The sequence below is a fragment of the Stigmatopora argus genome, chromosome 5 (genome assembly GCF_051989625.1).
Source record: "Stigmatopora argus isolate UIUO_Sarg chromosome 5, RoL_Sarg_1.0, whole genome shotgun sequence".
In the NCBI taxonomy this organism is placed as follows: Eukaryota; Metazoa; Chordata; class Actinopteri; order Syngnathiformes; family Syngnathidae; genus Stigmatopora; species Stigmatopora argus.
Window position 1 is genome coordinate 6,536,419 of NC_135391.1, and position 15,440 is coordinate 6,551,858.

Below are 15,440 nucleotides of genomic sequence, written 5' to 3' on the forward strand. Positions count from 1 at the left end.
ATGGTTGCTATCACAAACCTCTAATGTCCAGAACAGACGACGGTTTCACCTCTGGGTCAAGCCTGGCTTTCCTCAAATGGACTGCCTGTTTGGAGTTGAAGGGCTGCTTCAAACATATTTGAAGACAGTAATGAGCAAGTCGAGCCACAAAAAGCCTTTCTAGTGATAAGTCTGCGCTTGGTTTATTTCTAGATTTACAACATTAGGAAAGCTAGGTTTAAAATTCCGATAAGATCAGGTTGCCTCAGATATCTCCCCCTATTATGGTCTTTAATTTCAAAATGTTATTAAAAGACTTTGGCAAAAAAAAGATACACTGGAAGACACTACATATTTTTCAAAGATAAGATAGTGTTTTTGGGAATGGCGAGGGTTTACGGCAGGGGTGTCCAACTCAGTTTGGATCTCATATGGACGTTTATTTTTGGCCTTAAAAGTTAACTTACTGGCCATCATTGAATTGCATTGAAAGATAAGGAATTTCTGGTCTGCTTCCTGTTAATTGGTTGCTTTCTGGTGATTTTTGGACATTTCCGGGTACTTCCTGTTGATTTTAGGGCATTTTAAGTCTCCTTGCAAATAGATAGCAAATTGAGCAAAGTTCTGCTTTCTCAAAAATAAGAGCATTTGATTCTGTATGTACAGTATGAACGTGATTACTACTACGTTTTTGTCAGGTAGAACAACCTAATGGGGCGCATCGGACCCTCTACTTGGCAGTTTCAGGCCCTCGTGCCATATGTTTGACACACCTGATCTACGGTGTATCCACTATAAGTAAGAGACTAAAGCCAAATGGGTATTTTGGCAGAACTGAAATAGGACTCTGTCATCACCAAGCACTGGGTAAACACTGGCGCTGTCTCAGAGCATGACGTCACCACCGAATGAAAGCGCTGTTAGAACCAATGTGAAATATAAAAATAACAAGCACACCTGCTTTTTGTCACGTAACGCCAGAGAGGAGAAAAAAAAGTCCAAACATTTCTTGAAACAGATCTTCCAGCATTTACATGGACATGACACTCACTACACAACCTTGCGTAAAAATACCCAAAACTTGTTTTTGTATGTATATGTAGTCTATTGAATGTGCGACTGTAAACTTATTTTGGAGCTGTAAGGTTAAAAAAAAAGCAAGTGAACTGTGGCTTAAGCAAGTACAGTAATCCCTCGAATATCGTGGATTTTTAAATTTTCATTAATTATAGACATTCTGGTTGTGATTGGTTAAATTTTAATGCAAACAACTTCATACTTGGAGCACTGTCAGTTGTTTAATTTCAAAAATATTTTATCATATTTTATTTGAATTGAACAGGTTATGATGGATGAAATAGTTGAATTTTTTTATCTTTATATTGTTTTTAAGCTGTCAGGTTTTATATCCACCATGGAATGTTAACAGTTATTTTGACTCAATATCTGTTATGATGAAGGAATGCATGTAAACATCACATGCCAACAAATAGTTGGATACAAAATGTAATACAATTAGTCCTATTTTATGTTTTCATTCAAATAAACTGGTCTCAGCAAGTCATGAGATAGAAGTAAGAACAATCTGATCCCAATAAAATAGAAAAATTAGACCATTCATTCAGTTTCCATCCTGTTTATCCTCAATAGTGAATAAAAGAAAAAAACTAAATCTGTCAAAAAATTAATATCGATGATAAGACAGAAAAGACAAAAATTCCAATGAATGTGCCAAGCTGATTTGCGTAAATAATTGTGAGACGATAAGACGCAGACAAAAGTAATGATCTAACCCCAAAAACAGAAGGAAATAATTAAAGAACTAAAAGAAAACAACTCAGAAAATCTACCCAAAAGTAACAGATCATAATTCAAATAAAAGCAGCACATGTGGAATTTGAATCACTTCATATAATTCCAAAGGAGAGATTGATCTAGGGTTTCTTTTTATTTTTACATGACATCTTTAGAGGTCAATCCTTTCATTTCTTTGACAGCATTATGAATTGGCATTAACGTAGCTCTCCTCACACAGCACTCACTGTTGGATGAAATTTATTGATCGTCTAAATTTGAATCCGATGACACTCATGCAAGATAATGCATTTGTGTTGAGTATTCCATGCCTTTGAAATCAAGAATGTTTAAACAAAAAATCAAGATATGTGAGCGTCATTTGAAAAGAAAAGAAAATTGCTCAACTAAATGTTGCTCAATACACTATAGGAATTTTCTAAAAGATGGCACCTGGTACCATGTTTCCCGTATACTCCGGTTCCTCTAATGTCCGCAAAATGTGTACGTTTGTTTGACTGAATACTCCAATTGGAACTTTGAGTGAGATTGGTTGATTGTCCCTTTGTGGCCCACGATTGGCTGGCAATGATGCCCTCATAATTGTAATTGATCTTCCAGTGGCTGCATGAAAATCAACAACGTGTACAATTTAGCTAAGCGGTAATTTGGTTTCCTAATTGCTACACAGCTAAAAATCACTTAAAACTGTAATCAGTTCTTTGCAGGCGGTGCAGCTTGTTTGAGAAGAAGTCTCTTTGGTTAAACAGTCCGTACTGGATCAGTTTCAAGAAAAACCTGCAGCCCTTTGTGGAATAATTTGGACACCCCTGGTAGTGGAGTGGATAGACCTAGACCTTTACTATACCTTTCCAGTCTGGCAGATACGGTACATTTTTGTGACTCTGAACAGAAAAATGATCCAGGAACAGACTTTCTTGCTGTTATCATTTTAGTCATTTCTTTTTGGGAACTTGAGTTTATCCAGACTTCCGCCTTTCCAAAACGGCAGTATGTATTGGTGGTAACTGGTGAGGCCAGCAGAGCTGATCTCTCATGGGGTATGATATATCATAAGCACGTAAGAGCATTTTAAATCTAGACATCATGATAAATCAAGTCAGAGAGTAAGACGAGTGGGGCTGGAGTGATTCCCAGAAATGTTGTTCCCAGCTGCCCGAGCACCATGGGAAAGCCAGCAGCCCGAGAGTGTGGGTCAGGTCAAGCTTGTCTCCTTGCCTGACTGTCAAAGTAACAGTACCTTCCCCTCAGGCATCCAACACTGCCTGACAGAGCAGCGCTGCTGTGAGCTGCTGCGCGGAGGGTTGGAAATGCAATTAAATCAAACATGGGTGAGTAGCTGCAGGACAAATGCCTAGTCAGCGTTTTGCAGCTCACTGAGAAAAAAAAAACAGCTCGAAGATTTTTTTTTTGGCGTGAGGGCTGGCATTGAAAGACGACGTATTGAAAGTGAGGGAAGAAAAAAAAAAAGACAGCTTGGGCATTTTGTTTCCAGTGGGTAACCAATGTGGGTGTTAGCAAATGGGTCGGAGACACATTGGCCCAATTCAGAACTTCTTTATTCTCAAGTGTTAGCCTAAAACGTGGGGTCAGACATGTAGGCTGACCCCTGACCGACATGTAGGCTGACCCCTGACCCCCTAGTTCACGTATTCTTGTAATTACCTTTGCGCATCAACTTTTTGGGCCACCCCCACCTAAGACAATGTAACAAATTGTCTTTTCAATTGTCTGTCAGTCACTCTCTTACAGGCCTTTTCAGTGGGCGTATATGGTTTCTTTTTCCATTTGTATTTATTTATTTATCTTGCTTGAAGAGTTGGGGGTTGTCTGGCCCTAGAAACAGGGAGTCTTTGTTTGGGCTGGTTTCACATGGATATGGCTCCCCCTCCTCTGCCCCCCTGCTCTCCTGCCCTCTATGCAGCTCCACATGAGCAGAACCCATAGATTTGTTTGGGGGCTGATCTCAGGGTCATTGTACATGGTATTTCCATTACTATTGACCGATCATTGGGACCTTTCTCCCTCTCAATTGGCCACCGAGATACTACTATTTCACCTGCAAACATCTGTAGACATTAACAGACCATTGGGCGAGTTTTTTTGCATTTAGACTTCTCTCTTGCAACATACAGTATACGATTTTGAAAAGTACAAGAACACCTGGACATTATATGTAAAGAAACAAAAATATTGAATTGTCCTTTGATTGGCTTGCAATGATTTGGGCGGGTATTAGATTTTTGGTCAGATTAAGCAGTTTCTCCCCAAAAGAATGTGTAATGGACTATGTCGTGGTACATGGTCGATTGGTCGCTGGTCTTTTGGTCGCCCGGAAGGTTATTGATAATTACCATTTAAATCGTTGCTCAAATTCCCTAAATACAAACTGCGAATTGCTATTTAGTCATACTTAATGCCCTAGTAATTATTAGGCTAAAGAAAAGCTCCAAATTTCCCGGACTTTTATTGTTTTTTGTTGGAGAACTTGTCAAGACCCTGACTGACGTAGCTTCTTAAAGGGACAACGCATGTACATACAAACTCTTATACACTCACATGTCGGCTCAGTGAAACTGCTCATGGCCATTGTTGGCTTTTATTGATGTGTAGACTGTGTTGTTTTACCTTGTTTTTGGTCGCCCGTTGTCGTGGTCCGGGCGACCAAAAGACCGGCGACCAAAAGACGGCGACCAAAAGACTGGCGACCAATCAACTGCACATGTGTCTTAGTGATAATCATGTGTCATTGAATAATATTCACTTGAAAAGGGATTGGTGAGTAAACCAAAATGTGTATCTAAGCATTTTTAATGAACATTGCACCTACTTCAGTTCCTTGTTTTCCACACAATAGACCTTCCACTACTCAGAAAACAATATTTTTATCACATAGTACTGTCTATTGCAACTAAAGTTCTTGGCGAGATTTTGACATTTGAATGTAAGCACAGGCTGGATTTCTTGTTTAACTCTCGATTATGTTTCAACTGTAGTCAAGGTCATGGCGTAGGAAACGTTTTGCGTGCTGCAATTACCAACTGAACCAAACTTGCACACCGCTACTCCATCTATGTATTATGTTACGACATTTACTCGTGGTGATGCATTACATATTTCCAGAGATTTTTCTTAATCATTTTGAAATCTACACTGCTTATGCTTTAATCACGTACACTACATCTGTACATAGTGTACGTGATTAAAACAGATTGTACTGCAACTGTGTTAACCCTTGTAAGTGTTAGACAATTTAGCCAGACAATGTTTCTGGACATACTGCAAAAGCAAAGTACTTGAAGGCCTCAAATAAACTAAGAAAAATACCCTCTTTTGCAATCATGGTGGTTGGATTGTAAAATCATAAAAATGTAGAAAACAAAGCATCAGAGCAGATATAATTGCGTATGTTGGAAAGAATGGAGCAGCAGATTGACAAGCAGATTAGTGCAACAGGCACAGTGATGTGGACTTTGCATCAGTCTGTCATGCATGGCAAAGAGTGAGCTAAAATGTTGTTTTTTTATTATTATGATTTATATTTTTACATATTGTGTGCGTGCATGCGTGTGTGTGAGTGTGAGACCTCAGTAGAAGTGACTCTTAGCCAGGAAGCCTGCTGAGTTAGTCAGGAACATTTTGGTCATTGGGACTGTGAAGGAATGCCCAGCTGCAAAGATTTTGGTTGTTAAATTGGACATTTGGATTCATTGGTCTTGAGTTAGCAATCGAGTTATGTGGGTCATAAGTACTCTCTCAAACTCACAACACAGTAAAACTGTCTCCATTTAAATGACATGATTAATTCCCTGTAAACTGCTGAGTGAAATATGAGGTGATCTAACTCACCCAATTGAAAGCTAAACATGCCCAGGACCAAGGCCATGTCCTGATTGGAGGAATTGTTTTTCTGTAGTTTTGATCTCTCTTGGTGTTGGTTTGGGCACATCATTGATCATGGATATTGATATTGAAATATTTAACGCCGATTTTGATAAAAAGCCATGACATATTTAACTCACTGGCTTCCAATTATTGCGAGAGACATCCAATTGTGTGGCTCTATTCATCATTCTTTTGTGAATTTAAATGAGTTTTTCGTTAGTAGACTCGGAGTCAATAGCAGTCATATTTAAGTGATAAAGTGCACACTTTTTAAAGTTTAATAGTAGCTTTAACAAGGAAATGACAAATGTTCACAATCTGTTTACCATATCCTCTGAAATGGGTATTTTGACATATCTTCACACGGACCTGTAAAATCGATACTCACAAAAGACTGTTTTTTGTTGTTGTTTTTTTTTAAAGATGAAGGGAAATGGTACCTACTGGAAGTAGTCAATTGATGGACTTGACTGCACTGACAAAAGGCACCCTTAACAGGATATTAAACAGCTAATAAACATTTACTGGTATGTATAATTTCCTTCTCTGGCATTTTAATGTAATGTAAATGTTCAAATTTCCATATGCACTTGAAATGAATGCATGCTTTGACTGCCACATGGATATGAGGTCATAACATTATGGCATTACCGATGTAATTTGGGTTGGCATGGATTAGTGAGTGCTACACGAAACTCATGTGTGACTGGCACCCTTCTCCATCAAATACAGATGACTTCCACAGTGCTCCATTCATGGTGACAGAAAACTGGCAATAGCATTTATAGACCATTTAAATGATTACGAGTCATTGCCACTTACCATAAAAATATGTTGGCTAGTGATGGCGTCTGTGACTGTCTCAGATCTGTAACATTAGGAGCCATTTCACCCAAAATATGTCTAGCTTTATCAAATACTCTTATCTATTTTGAGCAGGCCCTGCAATTGTCTGCCCACAAATTGTGCCACCCGTTGGGTGCCCGTAGTTGACTGCGATTGGCTCAAATTTACCCTCATTTTCATGTCAGTTATGAACTAGAACCCAAAGAAACTGATATGGCTATAGATTTCTTTTCCCTTTTAAATTTATTGTATTATAATTATAGGGGAACTACAAAGCATTTGTTTCTGAGATTGTTTGTTTGCATACCTACACAATTTGGATTTTTAAATTCTATTCATATTTAATGTTCCAATGGTGGATGTCCCAAAATCAGTCTGTGCTATGTGAAAACTGAAAGAACTTGTACCAGAAGGGAAATTATTAGGACACATTATTCTCAACTATCTTCAGAACGGTACTAAAGTACTGTTTAGGATTAACAAGTCGTGTAATAAACACAATTCACTTAGATGGCTTATCAAACTGCGGTGTCTTTCATTCGTCCCCTGAGAGAACAACTTCTCTTCAGCAAGAGTACAGCAGTAAAACTATTGTCGTAACCCCCCCAACGTTTGTTGTAAATGAAGGACCCAAATGGCACTCATTAGTGGTCGCTCCCCCACAGCCTTCATAGAGGAGTTCTTCCAAGGCCTGTCCTTTGCCTGCAAATCTCCATAGAAGAGTGAGAAAAAGTTTTCCCCTTTTTTTTTATCTCTAATTTCTACCTGGACTGCACACAGGCGTATCATTTTATGCTTATGATGTTGATATTGTATCTCTACATAACCAAATGGTTGTATTTTATTTTTTTTATTTTGCATAATAACTCATGATAGTTAAACTCTGATGGTTCATTTAGTCCCGTTTCGACAAATGTAGACACACAAGCACCTCATCATGCCGTCAGTGTGAAAAATCTTCAAATGTTTATTCAAAAGACCTCATTCAAACATTATTATATAATAGGCTGCCAAGAATACAACACATACGTAAGTGAAATTCCTCATGGATGTTACACTATTAACTATAAATTTTGCTGTTAAAGTGGTAGCAGAGTTTCGGCAGAGTTTTCTGGCATTAACATCAGCTCAAACTATGTGCGATCAGTTTTATTGAAAAAGGTTCAATGGTTTCAGTTTGATTTATTTAATAAGGGACAGCACATATTCATATTCATGTTAATTAACATATTATATGTATGTATATATGTATATGTATGTGTGTGTATATATATATATATGTATAGGTATATACGTATAGAGTTTTCTGGCATTAACATCAGTTCAGACTGTGTGATCAGTTTTATTGAAAAAGGTTCAATGGTTTGAGTTTGATTTATTTAACAAGGGACAGCACATATTCATGTTAATTAACATATTATATATATGTGTATATATATATGTAAATATATCTATATATATGTATATATAATATATATATGTTAATTAACACGAATATATGGTGTCCATTATCAAATAAATCAAACTCAAACCATTGAACCTTTCTTTTTCATATATATATATATATATATATATATATATATATATATATATATATATGAGTGTATATATATACGAGTGTATATATATATATATATATATATATATATATATATGAGTATATATATATACGAGTGTATATATATATATATATATATATATATATATATATATATATATATATATATACACTCGTATATATATACTCATATATATACACATATATAGATAAATATTAGTAGTCATTTTTCCTTTTAATTGCATCTCATTTTCACGAGGTTTTAATATTTAATTTTAATATTAACCCCTGGGCTTTTGGCTCAGAACCTTTCTTTTGTTGCAAATGTTCCCGCACGGAAATCTCTATCAAGTGGACCTACCGCAGAGGAACAACCGGAAAAAAATACATAGAAAGCCAGGTGTCAGCCAATATGGCAGAGGTAAGTGCGATCATGTTTTCATTTGTGTAGATTTGTGTAGATAGCGTTCGTGACGTGTAGTATTTCAACGACAATTTTGCTACACGTGTTTTGTTGTAAAAATAATAAATCTGGCCCCTGATCACACGACGTAAACATGCACAATTGTTTCCATCAGCGGGCGCTGTGCTAGTAACTGATCATTTTTAATTGTTTGAATAATTCTAAGTAATATACAAAACAGATTTTTTTTAATCTAAGTATCCCCCGTCAAAGGAGTCTTGATAGTTTTGCATTTATGACAGTTGGGGAAAGTTTTGACTGAAATTGTAATTTTACGTGATCAATCTGTTAATGGTAAAAAAAAATCGAACAGTTTTAGAAATATGTAGTACTGCGAATGTGACGTATTAGTCATTTGGTGTCTTGTTTTACAGACTCATAGTTTGCATCCCATTAGGCAGCAGGCATCAGTAGCTGCCAAAGTCTTCATCCAGAGAGATTATTCCAATGGCACTGTGTGCCAATTTCAAATCAAGTTCCCTTCTGAACTGGAGGACAGGGTAAGATAACTTTAATGATGTTTCATAACGTCCTCCTGTCATCTGTATAAAGGAAATTGTATTTATGTATGATATCGGGTATCACCTTGAACTGTTCCCTTCAAAAATATTTAATGTCATCACAACAAAACAGTCGATTTGCATTGAAATTTTGGCACACAAGTTTATTTGCTTGTCCTTTCTGGTACCATCCCAAGTGGGAATCAAACATAGGCATCCACAATGGCAGTGGAACACGCAGACCATTGACCTGTCACCCAAGTTTACACTCAGATTAGGTAGAATAACCCAGAAATACCTTTATTTCTTGTAGAAATTATTGCCCCGATAGTAACATTTGAAATGACTTAATTTTGTCTGCATTGTACATGTTACTTGAAATACTCTGCAGTGCTGTTTTATGACGCAAGCAAACAGAACAAACGGTGACAACGCCCACTACTTAAAAGGTCATTGTGAAAACTGCAAATTTTATCTAGACAGCTAAATTGCAGCACTCACAATATTAAACAATATACCCTAAAATTAAATCATGCTCCTAGTTTTAAGTCACAAGTTGTTTTCTTGACTGTTCTAACAAGGAGAATGTCTTCCTTACTTGTAGGCGTGTTAGATATTCGGTCCAATGTCATGGATGGATGCCCTGGCAGACAAATGTAGTTTGAAGCACTGCCTCTGCATTGCAAAATTAGAGAAAGAACAACGTGCACCCCGAATGTGTCGGAGAGCGCTGATGTTTGGAGTCAGTTGCTGCAATCCTTGGACACAGGGAGGAGAAATTTGGAAAGTTTTCAGAAATACAAGACGCCCTCAGATGGCTGCGTGTCTGGTCTAAAGGTTCTTTCTTTCTCTTTCCAGTATCACATGAGTGTTTACCAAATCTCGCATTAGTCTAATATTGACATCCTTGTCAAGCTGCCTAGTTAAATACTGCGTCAGCGATTCGAGTTTCAGAGCTGCTGAGATTTGGAACCTTTCAAGCTATCTGTCTTAAGCAAGGCCTGCAAGTGCAGATCTAGGCGCCCTTAATATCAGGATCATTCCACTCTGTATTCTGCTATCATTTTTTTTAGGTGATGACATTCAAAGGACACTTTAAGGGCATCTCAACCTTATTCTAATCATCAGAGATGTACATAGTTAAAAGTCCAAGTAGTAATGCAAAGTTACTATTGCAAAACTGAAACAAGTTTGGTTCTTATGGTGTCTCTGACTGTGACCGGACGTTTGGTCGCCCGGACGTTTGGTCGCCCGGACGTTTGGTCGCCCGGACGTTTGGTCGCCCGGGTGAATATAATTTTGAGAGCTGGTTTCAACAGTAGATATTTAGATATTAAACTCTCTCTCATGAATATAATTTTGAGAGCTGGTTTCAACAGTAAACTCTCTGTCCGGGCGACCAAACGTCCGGCGACCAAATGTCCGAGTACCGTCTCTGACAATCCCGGTTTGAAGCTGGTGGATTTGGAGGACAATGAATTTGAAGCACATGTTGCAACAATAACTAGAGATGCTAAATGTTATTCATGCTTAATTATACACTTTTCTCAATGATGTATCCGTTTTTTTTTGCTTAAAGATCGACAAACAGCAGTTTGAAGAGACGGTGCGGATACTCAATAATTTATATGCTGAGGCTGAGAAACTTGGAAGCCACTCTTATATTGAAGGCTGTTTGGCCTGCCTTACAGCTTATACCATATTCTTGTGTATGGAGACGCATTATGAGAAGGTGAGTCAAACGTGTGTGGACAAGGAAGCAATATATCTTGAATTATTGGAGATTGAAGTTGACGTGCACATTTGCTGACTTCTGGCATGGTATTAAAAATGGGAAAGGACAATAAAGCATGCCATTTTCATATCAATATTGCCATTACTAGCATACTAATTATCCAGATGTTAGCCGTCTGTGTAAGGCTTAATTATAAGGGTCTTAATAGAGGTGGAAGCAACCGCAAGGGTGATGGATTAGACATAAAAAGTGCCAGACAAAAATATGAGAAAAATGAAAGGCTGGAAACAATCTTGTATTTTTAGTACTTCAATCTTTCTATTTTTGCCAACTCTGTTCCTAGGACTGTTATATAACAACCTTCAAAAGAAGACCGTTTTTATTATTGTCGTGTTGAAAAATCAATGCAAATTTAGATCATAGTTACTTTGTAGTATGTGAAGAAGCACTTCTAACTCAGTGAAAGAGTTTTTGTGTCAAAACTTTGAGCAAAAATTACAAATCTGTCTTAAAACGATAAAAATTCAAAAAAATATTAATTGCATTTTTAAGTGTCTGCATGTCTTGTCTTAAATAAGCTGTATTTTAAATTGCCTTGTGTATTCCCTTATAGGTTTTAAAAAAGATCGCCAAGTACGTCCAGGAGCAAAATGACAAGATCTACGCACCCAGGGGTCTCTTGCTCACCGACCCCATCGAAAGAGGCCTTCGAGTCGTATCCTTATAAGAGTTGAGATGGAATCCTCCTGTTTCTTTTCTTTTTCAGATGAAGCCTTTCTTGGGCCATGTTTAACCACTTACAAACGTTGGCTAACAATGAACAAACATACATTCCTCAGTGGGAAACAATAGTTCCGTTAATTTAAACGCAATGGGAATAGCAGGACTCATGTTTTTAGATGAAAAGATATTAATGCGAAGATATTAGTAAACCTCCTAATAGAAGTGGGGGAAGAAATGAAACAGCAATTTCAAATTTATTCCTTCAAGCTGCAGTTACTTAATGAATATTACATTTTTTTTCAATTGGATATAAAGAATAAAAGCTTCAGTGATTGCAAATGAAAAAAATAGACAGCAGTATAAAGGTTTTCTAAAGTAAGAATGAGGAATTCAAATTTGTTGGTAGTCCATTGCAGCTGCATAAAATTATTGGCTTTACCAGCATGTGTTGGGAAGTTGCAGACTGACGCAACTTTCTAATTAAATGGTGCTGAGCGGCAATAGGAGATCGGGGATAACAAAAATATGAGTGAAATTGTTCACAGCTGAGCTTTCTAACTAGCCTTGCCTCCGAGTTAATTGGGCTGACAGTCTTCTGGACGTTTTCGCCAACACTGGGAAGCCGCTGTGCTGTATTTGGCAAAGCTAGGCTTGTGGGAGTGACAGGAATGTATCACCTGAGCACTTATTTCAACATCAGCAACCCAATTGCCAGCTCATCATCTCGCAACATCACCTCTCAAATGTCAGTCAACTGCCGTCACGGGAGCCCAAGAGCGCCGAGGAAAATCTCGCACCAAAAGAAACAGTGTGAAGAAGATCTTTGCTGAAAATGAGCTTGTGCAATGTTGTTGCAAGTGGAGACATTTTCAAGTGTCAGATATTTGATTTCATGTGATAGAATTGAAGCCAAATGTTGACTAATGCGGTTCCTTGACTGATTTCCTTCAAGATTGAGGTCACCATCTTTGAAGAACGAAGCCTGACGAGATAGAAGCTTCCGAAGGTAAGTTTAAAGTGATTTATATTATTAATATATTTTTATATGTTATTTTTAATATATCATAAATATATTAATATAAATTTAAAAAATATATTTTTTTTTTACTTTAACCAGAGCTTGTAAAAAATACCAGGCATTTCAATGCATATTTATTCAAATGTCATCATTATCTTAACTCATTCAATGCCAGCCAAGGTCACGCATTGTTCAATGTTCCCTCTAATTTTTTGTTTGTCTGGGCAGAAATGATTTAGTAATAATAAAATGTAATGATAATATTAATATAATATCTATGAATGGGCGGCTCGGCGGATGAGTGGTTCGCGCGTCGGCCTCACAGCTAAAAAAATGGGATTTTATTTTGTGCGCTCCATATGATTTGCTGTGCGCAGAGATGAGAGTAGTGCGCAATTGCGCACGCGCGCAGCTTAGAGGAAACATTGGCATTGTTGTAGTATTGAGTAAAAGAGGAAAATGCTAATTTAAAAAAATATATCAATTTTTGACGGCAGTAGACGTCCAATCCATTTGAACTAGAAAGGTCTGGAAGCCATCGAATGATCTTTTAATGGCTCTTACAAAGAGGCATCAAATCTTTCCCAGATGGATTTATGAAATGAATCTGGCTTAACAGGTTCATGTAAATCCTGGTTCAATGATCAAGAGCAGGTCCGTCACCCCCGGGTCTGCAGCCGCACGCATTTCTCCTTAAGTCCCCTCAGCTGGTTGTACTCCTAGTGAACTGCTTTTTAATCATGGGGTTAGCTTCCATAACGCATTAAAGGATATTCATGCTAGTTTATGACAATCCCATGGCTGCTGTTCACTGGCTTGTCACTTTATTGAGGATTTTAAATGTACTGTAAATGCAAATGTAGTTCACGGAGAGGACCGCAGTCTCAAAGCAAGCAGCTCAACCCAAAAAGCGATGAAACGTTCCATCAGCACGCGGAGATTCGCCTCGTACTTACTTACCACTAGGCCAAGGTCAATCAATTATCGGATTTTCTAGAAAAGGTTCGACGATTCAGGCTTATTTGTTTTCGGTGTTATTTGATGCCATAGTTTATCGCACCACTTTTGTTATATGTACTTTATATAAGGAAATGTGCTTCGTTAGCAGTCGGCCGTTTGATATATGTTACCTAATTTTTAAACCTGTCTTGTGGTGTGATTTGACGTGTGGTTTTCCACATGAAAGCTTGTCCATTTGATGAATGCGATGATTTTCCAAAAAGGGAGGCTGAGGAATAATATTCCAACCCTTGTTTCGCTTTTTAAGGGCACGCTCATTTTGTATCACGTCATTTATCAGTGACACTTGCGACCTTTTTGTTTGTTTGTTTGCATGGCAAATCACTGGCAACAACCTAGTGTTTTTCCCCGAACACATCTGGCTTTTCAATATCTACTGATCTTTCAATTTGCCGCCATGTGTTTTTCCTCAAGTGTGCGTTGTATGTTTTAAATAGATTCCATATTTCCACAACAAAATGATTTTGCTCCTCTTTTAGGCTTTGCACAGGATCAAAACCTACCTAGGGAACACAAAGGCCACTCACACGGTAGCCTCATGCTAAGACTTTGGTATTTACTATGCTAGTAAATTTATTTAAAAAAAAACGTTTGAAACCTCAAACCCCCGAAGATGGATAAACTTTGTTCCACGAGATGAACAAACAAATGAATGGATTATAAATGTGCTCATTCAAAGAATGTCAGCCATGCCCTTTGATTAGAATCTGTTGAGAAAATAGCATGTTGCAACATACATGGGGTAAACCAGTGTAAGCAACAGTTGGTGTGTACAAAAAAGGCCGTGTTCATGTATGAAACACCAATTTTATTTAGAAAACAGAAATGATCAAAATGCAAGCCTGGTTGTATGTCATGTACATTGGTTTACGCACTATTATTATATTTACAACAAATGATTTTGCATGCAGTCCTCGTGTAGCAGAACTAAAGTTATTTATGGCCCCGTCTTCAAAGGAGGTTTTAATCTTTGCAGTGAAGTGCATTTTTTTCCATGACGTCACCTATTGTTCGTTTGTAGGTGCTGTTTGATCGGGCAGAGCATTTTTTGCCCGAGCCCTACTTCGACCTGTACTCCCCCTCACCCAAAAGAACCTCTCCTCTTGTACTCTACTGCGTCTCAACAATCTCTTTTGTCAATAACCGTTCAGAAATCAATGCTTAAATACGTCTCATAGTCACTTTGCTTGTTTAGTAGTCAACACCACTCAAACCGCCTTGTTTATTAACTGTTACACTACTACATATCCCTTAATTTACAGAAAATCTCCTCAAGGCATGACAAATGACTTTGTGTGATTTTTATTTTTTAACAAAACTGTGCAATCACAAAAGCCAAAATACAGTGTTAGATGTTTTTCCCCCCTCCTTTGCAACGGCTCTGTGAGTCTGCGATCCATGTTGTATTGGTTAACATTTTGTGCTTGTTTTTATTGGAATTGCTCCAAGGGTAACCGACAGCTGATTGTTGTCAGATTCGGACATTCCAGCCACATCGCCGTAGTTTGTGGTCATATTATTGTCTTTATGAATGCCTTGATTTGTAAGTATTTGCTCTCAACGCATGCAGTGCTTCTGCTTTCTTCATAATATGCATTCACTGGTATTAAAGCGCTCGTGTTTACTGTGCCTTGATAGTTAGTGTTTGGTGATATAAGCATTATACTCATTCGTTTATCGTTGGATTTGCTTTGTTTGAACTGGAAGAAATGTATAATAGATATTTTTGTGCCTGTTTGATTCAAGTAATTATTATTGTACCACAATCATCTTAGTACTCTGGCAAGCACAGTGGTTTAATTCCAATTGGGAGTTGATCCATCCAACAATACGTAGCGTTTTGAGTTACATTGGAATTGCAGTATTATTGTGAAAAATCCTGAATTTGACGTTTGGCA

General features: G+C 37.6%; 1 protein-coding gene and 1 long non-coding RNA gene across 2 annotated transcripts in view; both read left to right on the forward strand.

The window, feature by feature from the left end:
- LOC144074841 (uncharacterized) overlaps positions 1 to 6,202 on the forward strand; it is a 93,040-nt gene extending 86,838 nt beyond the window's left edge. The window contains exon 6 of the long non-coding RNA XR_013300397.1: positions 6,103 to 6,202. This is a non-coding gene — a long non-coding RNA (uncharacterized LOC144074841). The remainder of the gene's footprint in view (positions 1 to 6,102) is intronic.
- A 2,183-nt stretch (positions 6,203 to 8,385) lies between these two features.
- LOC144074840 (golgin subfamily A member 7-like) lies at positions 8,386 to 15,171 on the forward strand. The gene is made up of 6 exons (XM_077601466.1): positions 8,386 to 8,504; positions 8,921 to 9,046; positions 10,626 to 10,778; positions 11,395 to 11,496; positions 12,457 to 12,510; positions 14,564 to 15,171. Exons 1-5 carry the CDS (start codon positions 8,496 to 8,498, stop codon positions 12,496 to 12,498), a joined length of 432 nt encoding a protein of 143 aa, XP_077457592.1. The 5' UTR covers positions 8,386 to 8,495; the 3' UTR covers positions 12,499 to 12,510; positions 14,564 to 15,171.
- Positions 15,172 to 15,440: the final 269 nt, after the last annotated feature.

Coding starts and splice junctions, on each gene's coding strand:
- LOC144074840 (XM_077601466.1), top strand. Junction 10,779..11,394: donor TGGAGACGCATTATGAGAAG/GTGAGTCAAACG, acceptor ATTCCCTTATAG/GTTTTAAAAAAGATCGCCAA. Junction 11,497..12,456: donor TCGAAAGAGGCCTTCGAGTC/GTATCCTTATAA, acceptor ATTTCCTTCAAG/ATTGAGGTCACCATCTTTGA.